Source organism: Aphelocoma coerulescens, chromosome 1 (assembly GCF_041296385.1).
Source record: "Aphelocoma coerulescens isolate FSJ_1873_10779 chromosome 1, UR_Acoe_1.0, whole genome shotgun sequence".
In the NCBI taxonomy this organism is placed as follows: domain Eukaryota; kingdom Metazoa; phylum Chordata; class Aves; order Passeriformes; family Corvidae; genus Aphelocoma; species Aphelocoma coerulescens.
Window position 1 is genome coordinate 70,799,918 of NC_091013.1, and position 19,471 is coordinate 70,819,388.

General features: G+C 36.5%; 1 protein-coding gene across 4 annotated transcripts in view; it reads right to left on the bottom strand.

The window, feature by feature from the left end:
* The window catches only part of PDS5B (PDS5 cohesin associated factor B), a 96,628-nt gene that overhangs the window by 20,087 nt on the left and 57,070 nt on the right, over positions 1-19,471 (bottom strand). For all 4 annotated transcript variants that reach the window (XM_069012256.1, XM_069012250.1, XM_069012232.1 and 1 more), the window contains exons 15-24: positions 17,202-17,250; positions 15,637-15,776; positions 15,446-15,561; positions 14,370-14,475; positions 12,549-12,709; positions 11,807-11,930; positions 10,885-11,043; positions 10,026-10,094; positions 5,589-5,725; positions 4,196-4,319 (exon numbers count right to left, since the gene is read on the bottom strand). In XM_069012256.1, the coding sequence (XP_068868357.1) occupies positions 4,196-4,319; positions 5,589-5,725; positions 10,026-10,094; positions 10,885-11,043; positions 11,807-11,930; positions 12,549-12,709; positions 14,370-14,475; positions 15,446-15,561; positions 15,637-15,776; positions 17,202-17,250 (1,185 nt within the window). The remainder of the gene's footprint in view (positions 1-4,195; positions 4,320-5,588; positions 5,726-10,025; positions 10,095-10,884; positions 11,044-11,806; positions 11,931-12,548; positions 12,710-14,369; positions 14,476-15,445; positions 15,562-15,636; positions 15,777-17,201; positions 17,251-19,471) is intronic.

Sequence of the window (19,471 nt, forward strand, 5' to 3'; positions counted from 1 at the left end):
GGAAACATCTCCTCTTTGCCTCAGAGGACAAGGGAGGTACAGTTTGTTGTTACTGATGGCATTGTGTGGCCAATTGGAATTATTATAATTTATCTTTTAATATTGGGAATAACCTTAAATTTGACTGAGCTACACTAGTTCACTAAGAAGGGGGACAAAACTTAACCAAGGTATGCTATTTTAACAGCATACACAAACTCCATAAATTAATCCCATCTTATATATCTATGTCTCTGAATTTAATGTCAATTCATCAGAAGTTCACCATTTAAAAGCATTAAAAAATACATACTTGTAAAGCATCAGGTATCACTCAGACATAGCTCTGATTCATCAGTTACACCAGCTTGAGTTAACAAAGAAAACTGAGAAAGCTCTGGGATTTTTTTAAACAAATGAAACTTAAGCAATCTGCAAGATTTATTCTACATACAATTAAATTGCATTTTCAACAGCAAAGCTTATCAGATCTTAAATCTGATCTTAAAGGCTGTTAAACACTGAAGTACTATCCTCAATTATTTTTCGCTCTCTTTCAATATGAAGTCTCTGCTGACATCAAAATTTGTTCTGGAGATCAAAGAAGTCAACTGCTGGTAACGTTGTAAGACTGGCCAAGCACACATGCAACTTATTTTAAAATAACTAAAATTACATGCATTTCATCATCATAAAGCCCCTGTTTTCCACTGCCACTTTCATAGAGTAATTAGTGACAAAATTTAATTATCTATTCTGCACGCCAATCATTATACAATACAAAATGGCAGCACCAGAGGGAAAAAAAAGCACCAGCAAAGAACCACAGCAGAAGCCGTGCAACCATTGCAGGCCTTAAAAAGTAAGCTTTTTCCTTTTGTTTAATCTATTTTCTGATCTGCCCACTTAAAGAACCTTTGCTGTGAATTAAATGACAAAACCAGATCTGGCCTTGATATCACCTAATTTGTGGCTAGACTTGAAATTGTTAAGAATAAATAAACTTTTAGAGTAATCAGTATCTACCATCAAGAAACAGATTCTCATACTAGCCACTCTAAGCATAAAAATATATGTATGCATATGTGCACATGTGAAATCTCAAAAAAAAAGCTGGATACAGTACCACTTTTAAGTGAAAAAGTTATTAAAGCTATTACAGCTACTCTGCATCTGAGCACCTCCACTGACAGTGAGAAAGGAAATTGGAAAAGACCTCAAAAACATCTAGAAAAGTTATTTGTAAGTATTCAAAATCCATTAGAAGCTGCTGTGGAAATGAAAGGCAAAATTCTTGATGTGACAGAGCTTACAATTCAAATTCTAGAAAACAACTTAGAAAGTCATGAAAGGCAAAGAAATATCAATAAATGAAGAGGGAAAAGTGACAGAAATAATACTACAGTGGAATAGATTCTCCTGGAAGTGATGACAGAGCATATGGATATCCACAGGGAGGGGATTACAGACACCCAACATGGCTTTACAAAGGACAAATCATGTCTGACTGGTCTAACCTTTTACAGTGAAGTGAACGTGCAAATGGATAAGGGATGAGCAATTTATGTCACCTGCCTGGATTTCTATAAGGGGTTTGACACAGTCATACACTACATTGTATATGGGTTTCAGAGATGAACTACTCAACTGATAAGAAACTGGCTAGATGGCCATGTCCAAAGGATTACAGTCCAAAAAAATCAATGTCCAAATGAAGATCAGTAACAAGTGGTATGCTCAGGGGGGAATACCGGAACTGGCATTGTTCATCTTCGTTAATTACACAGATAGGAGGGTTCAGAACATCCCTCAGCAAGACTGTGGATGACACTGAGCCAAGTGGTGCAGTTGATACACTGGAGGGAAGGGATGCCACCCAGAGGAACCCTGACAGGCTTGAGCACTGGGCCCAGGGGAACATCAGGAGGTTCAAGAGCTCCAAGTGCAAGGTCCTGCACCTGGCTCCAGGCAATCCTCAGTATCCATACAGGCTGAGGGATGAAGGGATTGAGAGCAGCCCTGCAGAGAAGGACTGGGGTCACTTGTGGATGAAAAACTGGATGTGAGCTTGCAGCCCAGAAAGCCAACTGTGTCCTGGGCTGCACCAGAAGGAGAGTGGCCAATGGGGCCAAGGAGAGGATTCTCAACATCTACTCTCCTCTCATGGGACCCCCATCTGGAGTGCTGTGTCCAGCTCTGGAGCAACAGCTTTAAACTGAAAGAGATGAGGTTTAGATTGGACATATGGAAGAGATTTTTTTACAGTGTGGGTGGTGGGGCACTGGAACATGTTGCCCAAAGAACTTGTGGATGCCCCATCATTGGAGATGTTCAGGCCCAGGCTGGATGGGGTTTTAAGCAATCTGGCCTAGTGGGACGGTGTCCCTGACCACAGCAGGGGAGTTTAATGAGATGATCTTTATGGGCTGCTTCCGATTCAAAGCATGCTATAATGCTATAGTAAAATGTGATACTAACTGGTTTACAAGTGTTGATAACCCTATTGCGTTCTAATTTCAATCTTATCTCTCAAAATTCCCTTTTGAAAATTCAGGGAAAGTAAGCATTAGACACAAAAAAGGTGACAACACATCTGTTAGAATATCCACAAACAGTTAAGACTGTTATAGCTGGAAAATAGCTGATAAAAGTGAGAGATAGTGATGAAGTGGGGGGCAAAGAGCCTGCACCTAACATACTGAAAAGAGTATCAAAACAATGAAGCAAAATTCTGATAGGAACTACAAGGTTAACGTTTGCAATAAAGATTTGTGGCAGGAGGGAAATGACCGAAGAAATGAACAGATTTTGATCACTGGGTTCACAAGAAAACAGAACATGCAAATACTACATTGACAAGGCCAGCTTGACATGACATTATCCAGCTCAAATATCCTTTCCAGAGCAGAGACAGAACTTATTTGTCATTACATTAAGTGCCTATTTTTCTCTCGACTAGTTTTGTTCTGAACTGTAAAAATCTTTAAAACTCATTTTGAGACAAGATTAGCATTTATATTCAGTTTTGGAATATGAAAACTGAAAAGTATCAGACTTTGCTTTGGGTATAAAGACGTTCAGTTACTACCACTGAATTCCTGCTGCATTTTTGCTAGATTTCATCTGCTTAAGTAGTTTAAAGCTTTGTTCCACTTCTCTTGTTTTTCTTAGCATTTGGGAACTGAATAAGGGCTCCTTTCCATAGGAAGACAGAAGCTTAAAATCCACATAAACATAGTTAAAACAAGATACAAGCCTAATACACACTGTCCTACTCTGGTACAGGAATGATTTTTCTAGCCTAACTGTAACCAACTCCAAGCAACTTAAGAAACTAAAAAAGATATTCCATATGAAAATAAACAATATCCACACAGGAGCCATACCCTGTATTTTTTAATATTAAATGCCAATTTAAAGTCTTCTGACATTTAAAATGGGTTGCAGCTTTTAAAGCTTTAGCCAGACACAGGAATTAGGGTCTAGAATGGAATATCATTACTACTGCAGATATCTTCTGGACAGGATTCCTTCCAGAGGATTTCTTGACTTCTGGAAAGCCAGGAGAACACCAGCAGTTACACAAATAACACCAACAGAAGTCCCTTCATGACCACCTTACTCTTGGGGTGTGAATCAATTTCTGTACAATTTGCTAAGTCTACAAGCCAGAAATAGACAGGATCCCTGTATCTCTACTTACAATTTGAGAGTTACTCTCTTACTATAGGCTAACAGGCAGAAGTCAAGGAAGAAAATTCCAGCATCTACTAAGGAATCTCTCCCTATTTCTTCTAATATTTGAAGGATGCTAATTATCTTTGCAGACCTCTGCATTCCAAATATATTCTACCCAAGAAATTTTATTGAGAAACCAAGGTCACTGTTGTCACCACAGTTCAACATACTTTACATCATCTCATTTCAGCTTCTAGTAACGTCATAATGCAGCTGGGGTATTACTTAAATACATACTGCATTTCTCAGCTTATCAATATTCTAACATTCGACTGCTCTAAGTTAGTACTCCCCCAATGGACAGCCCAGTACTATTGATCTAATTCTCATCCAAAATGAGTTTTCAGGATTACGTAGTGGAAAAATAATTTCATGCCAAGGCTGAATGTTTTACATAAAACCAGATTCACAGAAATATACATAACATACAATGATATACATCTGCTGATAACCCACAACTCCCAACAAATTTCCTTACATTTATGGCTAGTGCACACAGCTGGTATTGTTCTAAGGTGATGATTTCATGGTAACAAGGTTCTTGTGCCAACTTCACAATAGCATTCCCTGCAGCCAGCCTCAAGCGAGACATATCAGGTTTACTGAAAAACAAGCACATGGATTGTGAAGGTTAATTAGTAAAAAAACCTATGTAATTATTTGACTGAATGAAGTCAGTAAGTTTCCATCACTGAAAAACAAGTACTTAGAAAGAAGTTTCTGTGAACTTAGCCACCCCCATGCCAGCAGAAGCAATTTCAAACCCAAAGTAATTTTCATGGCACCACATTTTACAGCCTATTACCACATTACTATTACCTGGTCCCAGCTTGGCAATAAAAATCTTCTTTCAAACTTCCTAAAAGTTTCACATGGGTGTGAAACAGTTCTAGCTGTGTATTGAACCAGGACAGTCCATACTCCCCCTCAGAGACCGCGTTTAGCAGTAAGATACTTCTGTTCAGCTTGCTGGTCCTCCTTCAGCAGGGCAGTCCCGCCAAAGAAGTGCCAGCCCATTTCTAGTCCCTAAAGTTGCCAATTTACAAAGAATTTTAGGACAGACTACACAGCAGCTACAAAGATAACACACTAGACAATTCTCAGGCTTGCAGTTTTGCACATACAATATGGGTTCTATCTGCATAACTACCGTGTAACATTAACTCTACCTGAAAATTAGCACCTTTTTACACATACTGACACAATCCACCCATGCCCTTAATGGCTTTTGTAGAAATAAATTTTCAGTGTTTGGCAAACAACACTAGCTGACAACATGTTGCTTTACCTACCACAGAGGATTAAGAAGACACCCAGAAAAACAAGTTGTCTAACAGTCACCTAAAAGGTAAATTATTTATTGAGACTTAATCCTGTTTACACATTTCCCTCTTGCTTTTACTTTTAGAGACCCCAAGGGATTAGCCTGCCTCCAAGCAGAAGAATCTTGTGTACTATTTCCACCTGGTTTATACAACACACTATTATTTTTTATTAGAAAGCCCACCTATTGGCCTTTGGCATACACAGCAATTGGTAGATCAGCAACAGCAAGCTCCATAAAAAATTAAACCAATTTTCAGTAGGAAGGAGGAAGTTGCACAGTTTATTCCTGCAATATGAGTAATGGCCTATTGAAGAGATAAATGAAAGCAAGAATATAAAAACTAAAATTCAGCTGTGTGTACAGTGTTACAAAACCTGAGACTCAGCAAACTTACATAGGAACCCAGCCAAGTTTACCATCACATCTTATGAAATAGATGTATAAATTGTTAAGCAGTCTAACAGAATAGTTTACATACTACTTTGACGAAAACTCTCCCCACATCATCATCACAGACATGAAAACATTACCATCTGTTACATACCTTATTTTCCCCTGCTCTGTTAAATCTCCATCACTGTGCAATATAGTTGTTAGCAACCTCAGAGTAGAAGTTCCGGACTTGCTGTGGTTGTTCTTCATTCCTAGCAACCACCGAACCATCATCTTGATGGCCTGAATCTGAAAAAAAAAAAATTGGTATCAAAAAGTCAAATCATACCATAAGCCTCATTTTTAAAATAATCTTTATCTTAATTTAATCACATAGTATTTTTTCCCAAGTGCTTTTTGCTGGGACAAACATAAGCCTGTCAGGACTGCAAAACATCATTTAAATACTAAAAGATAACTAGACATATTCTCACTAGACAGCAACTTTTCACTGAAAGTCTCATGCATGTATTACAGCAAATAAAAATGATACATTTAGTTAAAGTTTGAGCTGTTTCTTCTACTAAGCAATCACATATTTTGTCCTTTGAAAACTTTTTCTTAATTGAGCTTACATCCATTAAATACTGTGAAATAGGCAAAACAGTTTATACTCACTAAGAAAATACTACTAGATCGAAAAGCAGAACACATTCTCATCTTTATATATTCATATAATTCACAGAATACTCTGAGTTGGAAGGGACCCACAAGAATCATCAAGTCCAACTCTTAAAGTGGATGGACGACACAGGGATTGAACCCATGACCTTGGTGTTAAATTCCTGTGCTTAAACGATCTCTATATAGTCTCTATTTATCTATGTAATACCTGAATTTAAATTTAAGACAAGTAAATGACAAAAACACTTAGACATTTTGATTGTTAAGAGTAGCAATCTGTACCATGGTAACTTAGCCTGGTAATGAGTATTTTTTTCACAGCTATTTAAAGAAAAGACTCAAAGCCAGTTGCTTGGAACAACTTGTTTTTGTCAATGGAAACACCAAGTGTTTTGAGGCAAGCTTCTGCCAGTATGCAGAATCCAGCAACTACCATAGAACACTGAATAATTTTACATTTCTTTAGTAAAAATAAAACATCGATGTGGAGATTAAGTTTGTTTTCATATTTGAATCCCTTTATCTTTTCACTTTCCTTTCATATGACAGCAGAGACAAAGAAAACAAAGAGGGGTATCTTCTGACAGCAAAATGAAAATGCTCATCTGAATCACATAGACATCCTTGGGGGGAAAAAAAAAAACCAAAACAAAACAAAATACCGAACTCTGAAGATCAAAACAAAACCCAAAAGCTTTAGAAAACTTACATGGTAACTTCAAATTTTCTCATTATTGGCAAAAGCAATTCTAGTAACTTTATATAAAACACTCATAATATCACTACATTCAATTTATCACACAATTGATCTATTCCTTGCAACAAACTGACCAAAGTGGTCCCGTCAGATCTCAGTTCTAGGCCTACCACTTATATGTGAGTGTATTTTTTAGCACTGTAGTCCATTTACTCCACCTCACTGGGTAACACCAGCAAGCTGTAGGATGTCCCCAGAACCCAAAATGCAAATGGAGTCTGAGGAATAGAAATTAAATTGTCTTGCCCTCACTTTCAAAGGGCCTTCCACTGGAACAGTTCTAAGTATCCACCAGAATATTTTACTATCAATAAACCAAATAAATAATTGCAATACAACAATAACAGCAGCAGATCTTTTCACAGCTCACAAATTCACTTTTTTCATGTCATAACCAGTACCTGTAACCATAAGTGCCTCCCATCTGTTGAGAGGATGGAAATATGCCAGCTCTCCTTGGTCTTCAAATAAATGATGTATTCACCCAGGGAACAGTCACATACTACCTTGTCCCCTGACTAATTTCAATTTCAATCTTTGCTTCTAATAATTCCCTCCACAATTCCTTTTCCCTAGTTTTATTATCCAAACCTATTCTAGCCTTCCTTTCACGAAGTCAAGTCCTAATCCCATCTCCTTCAGAATTTCTCTCTGACCCCACTAGTTTCCCTATTTCTTTGCTGGTGTTAATGATGATACGATGACATTCCAGCAACCATTCAGAATTAAGCATTCCCATGAAATTAGTACAGGGCTTAAGAATTCCCCCAGTCACTACTACTGATTACCTGAAGACTTAGTTAAGCACGACATGAATTTGGACTAATGTCATGTTTTAAATTCTCCCTTTGCAACCAAATAGTGTAGCTATTAAAGGATAATTCCAGTTGGAAGGAGTGTTACAAGGTCTCCAGTTCAATCTCCTTCTCAAAGGAAGGACAGATATGAAATCACACCACACTGGTCTCGGTTTTATGCACTGTGGCGTCGAAAGCCCTCCAAGACTGCACAGGCTCTCTTGGCAACCTGCAACCTCTTGCTACCTGTTGCATTGTATGACTGTTCTCAGGTTTTTTCCTTATATCCAGTCTGAACCTCATTTCAATTGGTGTTCCATGAGCCTAGAATTCTTCTACGTGATGAAAAATTATTATACACAACATGAAAAGATCAAGAAAGCAAAAATGAGACAGAACCATATCAAAAGATAACACTGTCTTCCTACTGTAACATCACCATGCTGACAGCAGCTGGCTCAGGTTTCTACTGCTTGAGGTTTCAGAGCCACAAAGGCTGCATGTTTGTGCAGGAGTGAAAAATCAAACAAAGTCCACTTAGAGCATAGTTAGAGAAATAGTATGAGAAATCTTATATTCTATGGTGATATGGAAGGAAACAAGAAATATCACTGCTACTGCACAAGTCTCAATCCACTGCATGGAGCACAGTACTCATCACAGGTCACTGCCAAGAGAGATTACTGCTTTAGAACTCAAGTTCCAGGCATAGGAATTCCAGTCTAACTCACACAGTCATTAATCCAAGTCATAGTTAATACTGTACTGAAACATTTCTCTGCAAACATCCTTTCATTTAAAGTTTAGCATCCAAAACTAAGGCTATCCTATATCAGTCTACATCTGCTAGGCTGGACAATACCACAGTTTAGTCTTCAGCAGTCCTTCCCACTTTCATACTCCAACTTGCTAGTTTTAAAATCCCCACTAGATATATAATAATGTTACAGAGGGAAAAAGAGGCTTTTAAAACCAGAGAGAAGAAAAATACACTATCAAAGAGAAATAATTTATAAACTAATGGCATGCCCTGCAGCATACATTAAGTTTACGCTCCTCAGTCGTAATAAATGCTAATTAAATTTGAAAATCAATTTTCACAATAACCTGTTTTCACCTGCAAATAAATGCTTCTTACAGTTTTCAGGCTTGGCTTCAACTTCAAATTAATCAAAAGGTTAATTTCCTTCCAAACAGCCAAATGTATGAGATGTTTTATCAACATAAAAGCACATTTTAAAGAGTTATTACAGCTTCACAAATCGTTTAAAATAATTAAGAAAAACAGTATTTACTGCTTCAAGTTACATGTACAATCACTGAAGTGAAATCATGTCTATTTAAAACTAGAACTTCATTAAATTAAAACAAAGGTTCATTCTTTTAACAATTTTTTGAGTGTACTGTGTGACTATGGAATTGCACAAATATGAAAAATATCCTTGGTGTAGTCAAACAACTAAAAAGAACAAATCAACTCCAAACAAAATCAAGCCTTTCCAGTAATGAGTTCTGTACCAAGCTGGAAACCAAAGTACTTACTAAACTAGCACAGAAGGAGGTCTGCTAGGAAGAGTTTAACAACCTCGAGAGAAGGCAAAGAACTTTGTAAAACCAGAGCAACTTTACTCATAAGACATTAGAAACTAAACAACTGATATAACACAGAGCATGCTACAAAAGACAAGCATCTCATTCTGAAAGAAGTGAAAAATCTATCCCTGTTCTGAAGGGCATTTAAAAACCATATACAGATACAGAATATATTTTCCACATCGTAAGTCTATTTCTAATTCAGTGAAAAATTGAGTGACAGTATCTATTACAGACTACAGAAAAATGTAATACACTTACTCCAAAAAAAAAGCTTGAAATGACATTTTTAAATAGAGAACCAAAACAAACCCCCCACCATTTTAAAGTGATTTTTTTCTTAAACCCAGGTTTTTCTCTAATACACATTGCACACAGAGAAAGGCAAACAATTTTTAGTATTTTAGCAACACATTTATTCATTTGAGGAAACTGACAAATCCGAACCCCATTTTTCTTATTCCAAAACACTGAAAGTTTCTTGGAATGTCATAAAAATTCAAGAGAAAAAGGAAAGACTTTTAAAAAAATTTCTATAGTGTTTAACTCCTACATTGAAGAGAAGAGGAAAAATAATTTTACTCTGAGTACTCCAGATATCATCACAGTTAAGTGTCAGAAAACAAAACTAAACATATAAAGAACTTAAAGAAAAATTTAATGACATGTGTAAGTAAATTTATGCATAAAATAATAATTAAAAAATATGTTCCCAAGAGCAAAACTTATTAAGTATTATAAACATAATATAGAGGAAAACATAGTACATGCTACTTACTTTAACAAGGGTTTCAGGAGACACTTCTTCATCTGGGACCCAAAGTTTTGTTGTCTTTTTCCCTGGAAGCTAAACCAAATGTTACATTTGTTACACCACTGTTACTCTCCAGTAAAACTTGTAACCTCCTCTTTCCTGTTTGCTTCTGAAAACAATACTGCAGCACTCCCTGGTCAGCTTTATGCCTTCTGTATCTTATAAAAGTAACCACTACTGAAGTGAGATACCTCACTATCCAAGTATTAGCAAATTTAAGATTAGTAAAGGCATTTTTTATTGTTGTTGTTATCTTAAAAGTATTCCTTTAGCGTGTAATAGCCATTGCTTTGAAAGTAACTTCCAGTTTTTCCGTATCAGTAGATTGGAACTTCATGCACATTTTACTGTTTTAGACAGTGTATCTTTCCCCAAGCAATTTCTAACGATGCACAAGTACATTTTTTTGACTTTATAAACACTTTATAACCAATACAAAAGTGTTCAAAAAATTAAAATTCAGTCTTCCATTCCAGTAGTGTATTTTAATCTCAAATATATTACACTTCCTAAAAACCACAACTAACTCACTCAAGATAAGAAAGAGTCAAGTTGTAACAATTTTCCCCTTTTTAACCAAAGCCAAGTCACAAGTGATCAAATGCCATGCTATGCAGCTCATCACTTTTGTAAGATTCCCAAGTAAGTAGAACTCTCCTTTCTGGTACCATGGGTTTTCAATGGAACCAAACTACATGAGGAAGTCAAAAGACAACCATACACAGAAAGTAGAACCAGCATGCCAAATATCTTCCCAAGTACTTGCTGAGTATGATACTACAGGAAAAGCATACTCATAACACAAGGTTTTAAAAATACTCACCCTATCGTTCATTAGCAAATCTTTAACAATAAAAGTAGCAACCAAAGATTTCAAAGGGGCAGCAAACTGGTCAGGTGCAAGCATGGCTATATGGCCAATAGTAACCAACGGCGTAATGAGGTGCTCAAAATTGCTTGGATCCAGACTTTTATGCAGTGGCTAAAAAAAGGCAACAAATTCAGGTATTACTGATACAATCTGTGTCTTACTGAGAGGATGGGAATGACAGCTTTGTACCAAGTTGCCCATGCCTATTTCTATTTCAGAAATACAATTTTAGAAGAACTATTGGCTATTTAAAGATACATTCACCAAGCCTACAAGTCTCCCTCTAGTCAGAGGAAACATCAAGATGACAAAATACTTATCACCTCTGTATAGTTCAAAAAGTGACAGCTCAAGCATGACCATTTAGGAAACAATGGATTAAAAAGCCTATTTTCTTGTGGGAGAACTAGATCTCAAGATAGCAATTCCAGTAATGGACTATGATTCAGCCTTCAAGATAAGAGGTTGATGGGAACTAATTAAAAAGTATGTTTTCAGTTATAGATATAATATTTATTTACTCTTTACCACAATTCAGTTTTCCATAATTTCTGCAACCATTTAAATACTTTTGACCATTTTCAACAGGGGTAAGGAGTATGGTTCCTCTTTCCATAAGCAGTGCATGGTTCTAGTACATAGCCCAACACTTGGTTTTACTCCATCATCTCTTAAAATATATAACCCTAAACATGATGTATCATGAGATACAAAAACACCCTCTACTACCATTCTTCAGTTCAAAACCATACAAGAACAAAAGGAAAGGGGAAAAACATATTTTCTAAATCTGCTACAACTCACAACTACATCCCTTAGTTTACATGTGCAATATAAAAGAACAGTAAAAAGTAACTTAAATATTTACTGTTACCTCAAATATCTGTGCAAACTGTGTTTCTTTGCTGGAAAATATTGCATGGATGCAGTGAATAGCATACTTGGCTTGGCGAGGGGGTCCCTTTTTAGCTTTATGATGCAACACTGGAAGCAGAGCACTGAACAGTTGTGTAACAAAACAAATAGACAAAGAGATAAGTACCTTTGCACAAATTGAAAATCTTCCAAAACATCAAACTAGCAAAAAATACAGATATACATATAAAAAACATAACACTTCTGCAAAAGTGCTAATTGTTTTTGTTTGGGTAACTTCTTCAAAAAGAGAAGAAAAAATTGTATTTACATAACTTGCAAGCAAAAAACCCCTAGTTTTTGTTGATAAAGTATCATGTGGTAAAACAGGCATTCATACCTGCACAGGTTACTAAATGTTCTTTTGGAAATATTTTCACCTACATATCACCATAAAATTGCAAAGAATGTTTTTACACAGCGCATATATATAATTTAGGAAAGAATAAGTAATTCTGAAGGACAACAATATAAATTATAGTGGTATCAGTGACATACTAGCTGTCACTATTTTGGGTATATTCATTTCACTTCCATTCTTTAAAAAGCACTACATTTTCAAGTCTTCCAAAATCTCTTTTTGGAAGTAAGTTATACTTTCTTCCAAAAGAATGCAGGATAATGCTACAGCAGATGAAAGTGAGAACTTCCAAAATCCTATACAGTAAAGATCACTGCTCAGAGTAAGATGCACCACTTACGATCGTATGTGAGGAAAGTCTTCTTCAATTTTACTTCCTGTATTTTTGAAAATTTGTAATGCAGCTTCTGCCACTTTTTCATCATCCATTTTCAGGCAAGCGAGGAGAGATTCAAAAGTTTCAGCTGAATGAAATGAGATAGGGTGCGTAAACGAAAGTACCTGCCAAAATATGATGAAAGCCATGTTAACATTTTTTAAATGTCCACTTATACTAGGACATTTCATCAAGAGTCATTTTCCACTGCCATACTGGAATATTTACAATACTCTCACTGGTTTTGACCCATGATACACATTTCTCTTCTCTTTTTTAGTACCTCCTAAGTTCTCTGTCCTTATAGATGATCTTGTTAGATTTAATTTATCTCCCCAGTCTCAGTTTCTACTCCTGTTATTCTGAACATGTACTTCTCAGTGGCTACATCTACATTAGCAAGTACTGGGTTACAGCAGGAGCGGGTCTTAAGAGAAACACAACTGAGCTAAGGAAGCAATATTCATGTTTCAGGAGTTTTACTTCAGAGTATTTTTAGACTGACTAAATCCACTTTAGCCACTGCAACACAACATGTGCTTCTGAAGCCCATCTCAATTTTGTTCCTCTGAAAGGAATCCAGCTTGTATGCCTCCAAGACTTCATGTTTGTTTCCTCAGGGGAAGAATTGATTCTGCTCTGAAGTGAAATTCCTATCTCTAAAATAGCAACACAGACATACCCAATAGGGTCTCTAGTCCCTCAAGCTTTCCACAGCAGCTTAGTAGATTCTGTACCTCTCCTTCAGACTCTTGGACTTGGTTGTTTTCAAGTATGACAGTCCTCCCATGTTAAAAAAAATGAAATAAAGAAACCCTCAATTGATCCTCCCTGAAATTTGGTCTTCATTTTTAAGTGGCTGTTGATTATTAGCCTCGTTCCACATAATATTCTGACCCATCTCAGAGAAACAATCCTCAAAATATAGAAACTTCTTCATATGCAGTTTTCTATTTTAACCAAGTTACCTTCCTCCCCACTTCACTGCATGGCATTCTCAATGCTGGACTTCCATATGTCTCCTTTCTATATTATTCTCATGATGTACATATAGACTGCTTTCTTCAGGGCAGTCTTATTCCTCTTCTTAAATACGTCATGCCAGTTCATACAAATATGTAAGAACTGACTTGGAAGCCTTCATTCAAGTATATAGTCCTTCACAACATGATTATTTCTTTCTTACTCAGATTTCTTGTGCTACTAGGTATCTGAACTTTTACTTAAATGTGCTTATCTGGATAAAGAGCCACACCATTTCAGGATATCTACTCAGTCCTTACCAGATCTAAAATACCCTGAAAATTTCAGTATGGGAGTCCTTTAGATTTTTAAGCCTCTGAAGTCAATCCCCAGATGGACTACTTGATGGTGTTTGCTACGTTAGCTGAGTTTCAAAGATTACTCATAGCTGAAATAGGTAAGACCCCATTAACATGGAACACAGAGGAACCACAGTGTTGTACTGATATACAAGCACAGTTCCAAAAGTATCACAACTATATTTACAAGTAGCTGAATTCATGTTCTAATAATCAAAAGTCAGCTGCTACTGTCTCACACGCAACTATGTTTGGCTTCCAGAAAAGTTTCTAAATAATTTCAAAAATAACTTTATTTATGTGCCACATAAGATGAGCATAAAGAACAAGAAAACAAACCGGGTTCTTCCAGGTAGGCACCACATGCTTATGATTAAAAGTAGTAAGTGCTAATTAAAAATTTATTTTAACAAAGTTGTTTGCAAAGTTTCCCATGCTCACTGACCACCAGGACTATACTTGCCTTCAGCAATTCAAGACCTGCTCTGATTGCCTGGTCAGTAGGTACACCCTCATCTTCATCATCAGCTGTTCCATCTATGGACTTGTTCACTTGCTTGATAAGGGCACTGAAGAGGAAAACAAAACATGGCCTTGTAGCTACTCCAATTCCACCACGTATGATTGTTTCCACAAGTTTAAGACAATCTTATTAAAGCAACTTTTTAAAAACATAAGCTTATCATAAAACAAGTATGGTCAACTACATACATAATCTGGTTGCCCTCATCTCCTACCCAAATCAAAGCTTATGAAGCATTACATTTGAAAATATTTATCCATCATGAATTAAGAACTATATACAAATTACTCTGGAAGAATGACCAAAATAAGAAAACAATCTGAGCATTACAAGCAACAAATTCAATAAGAATTAAGGTGAGGTTACAACCCACTACAGATTCTTAATAATTGATGGAAAATAACTGTTTACAATCCTTAGTCTCTAACCAAGACAAAAAAATATAACCATTTAACAGTTCTGCTGAGAGCTGATGACAAATTTACAAGACCTATCTCCTGCATACTTCTTCTTGACAGGCTTATTTCAACTACTGCTGTTAGTTAAATAATCATTTCAGCAATTATTTCCCCCCCCCGCACAACTTCATTTGCTTACTCCTCCTTTAAGTCATGCTGCCTCTCCACCATAGTCTTTACCTCCTCAGTTACATTGCTGTTTATGTCACTATGAGCTAATATTCTGGGTGGGAAGTTTCAGCTGAATAGTCTGGACAGAAATTTATTTTAAAATAACTCAGCTGGTCGCAAACAACACTTTGTCCATCAGCAACACATCAACTTTACTGATCAGTCATTGCAGCTATGCTGAATGACAATGCAATTATTTCTGTGACTACATTCTGGGCAAGGACACACAAACCCCTATACAACCTGAAACAGAAGAAAACACTGCAGGTCACCAAGCCTTAAGCCACACCCACCCAACCCATTACTGCTTGTGCTTAAAGGCAAAGTAAGAAACCCCAGTTTCAAACCCTGTGATCTACGGCCGACAATACACACACACAAAAATACCTGATGGATTCAGTATCAATGTGCACAGGAGCAATTCTCTCAAGAAGAAATTTTATCATTTCCAGGAAAGGATTTGTTGGTTGCTTTGGATTGCCCAACTTCTTTGTTATTTCCCTCTGAAATATAAGTTGTAATTAAACTTCTAATCAATTCTGTTCCAAAAATTTTCACGCTTTCAGAGCAATTCTTACCACACATCCTTCAGCCTGTTTGCAAGAACATGTTGGGCTAACAAGCATTTCTAACTGACTTCTTATTTTTTCATCATCTTCTAGAACTTGTGTGAACTTTTTCATGAAATCTTGAGCTTTCCCTGGATCCGGAAGGTTTCCTTTAAATAACCAAAATAAATCGCTATTTATGTATTATAAATTACACAGGTTTGGAACATCATACCAACCACAAAAAACCCAAACCAAACAAACAAAAAGAAAAACCACAAAAAATCAAACCACAAAACACCTCAAAATGTGCAGACATATCTATGAAGACACAAATTTCTACAAATTTCCCCAGGCTATTTGCTTTCCTCACCCTTCACACTCATTTTTCAGCAAGTCTAGTTGTTCTTGCTAATAATACTACTAACAGCTGAAGCTGACCTCAGACTGCAAAGCCTAAATTCCACAGCAATATATACTCTGTATATAGATAACCCAATGCAACAAGTGTGAAAAACATCAAATGGGTATTTTTGCTAAATTATCCCTTAAGTAAACATAAGCTTTACAACCGCTTAAAACATTAAAAAAAAAAAAGCATTTAAAATGCATTTCCTAAACTACTTCCCCATTTTATATTTCAGCAAGGCACTTTATTGGCAAAGGGCTAGTCTACTATTTAAGATGCTCCATATTTTTGGTACAGCCAGTGTTAAGCAAAGCTGGTACAGAACATGGTGTAGGACTACAGGATAGTTATTTCAAAACAAGTTCTATTATGAATTTGTTTTGCTGTATTGACTTTTTTTTTAATGCAACCCAGAACTAAAAGTATCAGAAAAAATACAAACTGATCAAAAAAGGATTGGGATCATGGCCAACAAAGCAGCAAGGTTCATTTTTTTCCTCAACTTTTTTTTTTTTTCCAAAAATATGCATAGTCTTATGTAGCATATTTTTTTGCCAGCACAGATAACATTTTTTTAAAAAGGTGGGCTTGAAAACAAATTTTCAGAATTGTAAAGCAAGTTTTTCTTCATACTGGTTTTAATGCTATTGGCATGGTGGGCCCGGGGAACAGAAAGTGTTGCTTTCGGGTTGGCGAGTATTTCTTTGTCAGGAGTTCAGCTTACACAGACATTCTTCAGTTTTCAAAGTGCTTTCCTTGCTACTGAAATCCAAACTCTTTTGCACTCACCCAAAGACATTTACAATACCAAAACCTCAAAAGACAGGTAGGTTAGTACATAGCTTAGTAGTTTAGTTAATATCTATGAATATATATTCTATAATAATTGCTAAAACAGACATTAGCACCCTAGATCACCCAGACCTTGAATTAGCCCATAATGCAGCCAAAATGCTGATAATGTGATAAGCTTAATGACTGACAACTTCATACAGTAAGGGTAATTCTGCTTAGAGTTGCCTCCATTCTTAAAAGCATATTGCTGCATCACTTTTATAATGATTTGCTTTAAATTTTATCTGCTGCAAAATGTCTTTTTATAAACTTTCCCCAAATGATTTTTAAAGCAAGAAAGCAATATAGTTCAACTGTAATTTTTACACTGTAAATACTTTTACTAACTTACTTGTTATAACCATCACTTTTGAGAATATAGCTTTACTGCTGGCATCTGTCTGCAAGTCACAAAAGAAAAATGGATTAAGTAAAAATTTTACATTATTTATTTCCATTTGAATATTGAATGAGGAAGATTCTAGACTGCATTAACAACAAGTCAGCATCCATTCTGCTAACATATCAGTGTGATAGAAATCAAAAACCACCACTGCAAATTCAATGTAGACACTTACAGGAAGTAAAAAGTAGATCATCCCTACAGCATCGATTATGTAAAATATTTTTATTACTTTTCAATCTACCATATAACTTATGAACAGCATGAATGGGCTATTTCTGTAGTGTGTAGTCTCAGAAGAATGCCATCATTTTCAGGGCTCTTAGCTGTCACAGCTGAACTCACATGTTCAGACAAAAAAAAATGATAAAAGACAGAAATCAGGTATCATTTACGGGATTCAAGTAATGATGTCAACAGATACAGACCTTCCATATTCAAACCTCTTGTAACTCAGGAGAAAAACAAAAACTGTACTGTGGAGTTTCTTCCATCCTGACTGCTCCGGTCTCCTAACACTCGCCGAGTCTTCAAGTACTGGCTAAAGCTCCCATTAAAACAGATTGAGCAAACGACTACTAATTCAGCCAAACACCAAATAACCTGAGGCAGAAGTATTAGCTTGCAGTATTATAACTCTATTGCATTATGACAGATTGAAGAAGTTTAAGAAACATTTCTTTTTAGAAAATCTACTGTGGCACTTGATCTACATTATCACGCATTCATCTGCAGCAAATGAAGATTATACTCTACTAGACATGAAACGGCATTCACCCACTTTTCCACATATGAACAGGCAAGGTTATGTATTTTATTTAGCTGTGTATACTGCTGAAGGAGAAAACAAGAGCAGCTGTGATTTATGCTTTCACTCTTCAGAAAACTAACTTGTCTTAAAGGCAAGTTTCATGTCCCTTCTGTCTTAAGAGAAATAATGAACAACAGCAATAAAAAGTTTCTTAACATGTTTCTTAACATGTTTCCACCCTCCTCAATAGTGCTTTGTCTGAGGAGACCCTGAAGAGGAAAAAAGGAAGATGACTGTAGAGTTTCAGTAAATGGCAGAAAGGTAGACTGGGAAGTTCAAAAGATTTGTAGTTACAGAATAATGTAGGTTGGTAGTGACAACTTTAGGTCACCCGGGTGAACTGCCTACTGAAAGCAGGATCAGGTTTTGCTTCAGGCAAACTTCTAGTTGCACTTTAAATATTTACAAGGATGAAGATTTCACAGTATCTCTGGGTTACCTGTTCCCATATTTGATCACCCTTACGGCAATTTTTTTTCTTACTACCTCATCAAAGTTTCTTTGTGGCAAGTTTTGTATGTTATTTCTTGTCCTATTCCTCTTTATCTCTGAAAGCTCTCAGAATGCCTACACTTGGCACAGGGACAACAACTACAGGAGAACAAAACAACTAAGCTATAATGACTAAATAAATAAATTAGACCAAAGTGAAAAAGCACACGAAGTATATTCTAAAAGATTACTAGGTAATTTCAATTTTGTTTCCTGAAAGAAAACTATGTTTACATAGCTCTGAATGGCTAATGGATATTTGTCTCAAGATCACCACTTGGACTGTATGCCCCTCCAGTTTATTGTCATGAAAATGCATTCTTATCACAACCACAATTATTTAATTGTATTAACTATCAACTGAAGACACCCCCCAAAAAACCATACAAGAGCACCACAAAAACCAAAAAATTATAGTAAAAATAGCTAAGCATCTGCACTGGGAATAATGAACAAGTTTTGGGGTAACAAAGGCCACTGGGTGACCTCTGTATGAAGAGGTCAGGACTGCCCCGTGCCGGTCAAAGTCACTTCCAGCCAGCTCCGCAACAAACAAACCAACCCACCACACATCAGCACTTCAACCAGAGGAGCCTACAGTGCTTCTGAGAAAGCAGGAGGTGGAGATAAGAGGGGAGATACTGGAGAAAGTATGACTCTAAAAGGGGCTGTGGCCAGTGGAGAAACCCCTGCTGAAGCACTGGGTAAGAAACAAGAAGCAGCAGAAGGAAGAGAACCACTATGCCCTGACCCACATCCCCTGCGCTGCCTCATTGAAGGGACAGAGCGTGGGGAACAGCCTGGAGACTCCAGAGCAGGGAAGAGTCTGACAGGAAAGCTGAATACTGTTTTTTAAAGTGATCATTTGCTTGCTTTTATTTCTCAACACCAGAATAAAGAAGGAAAACTCTGTGTA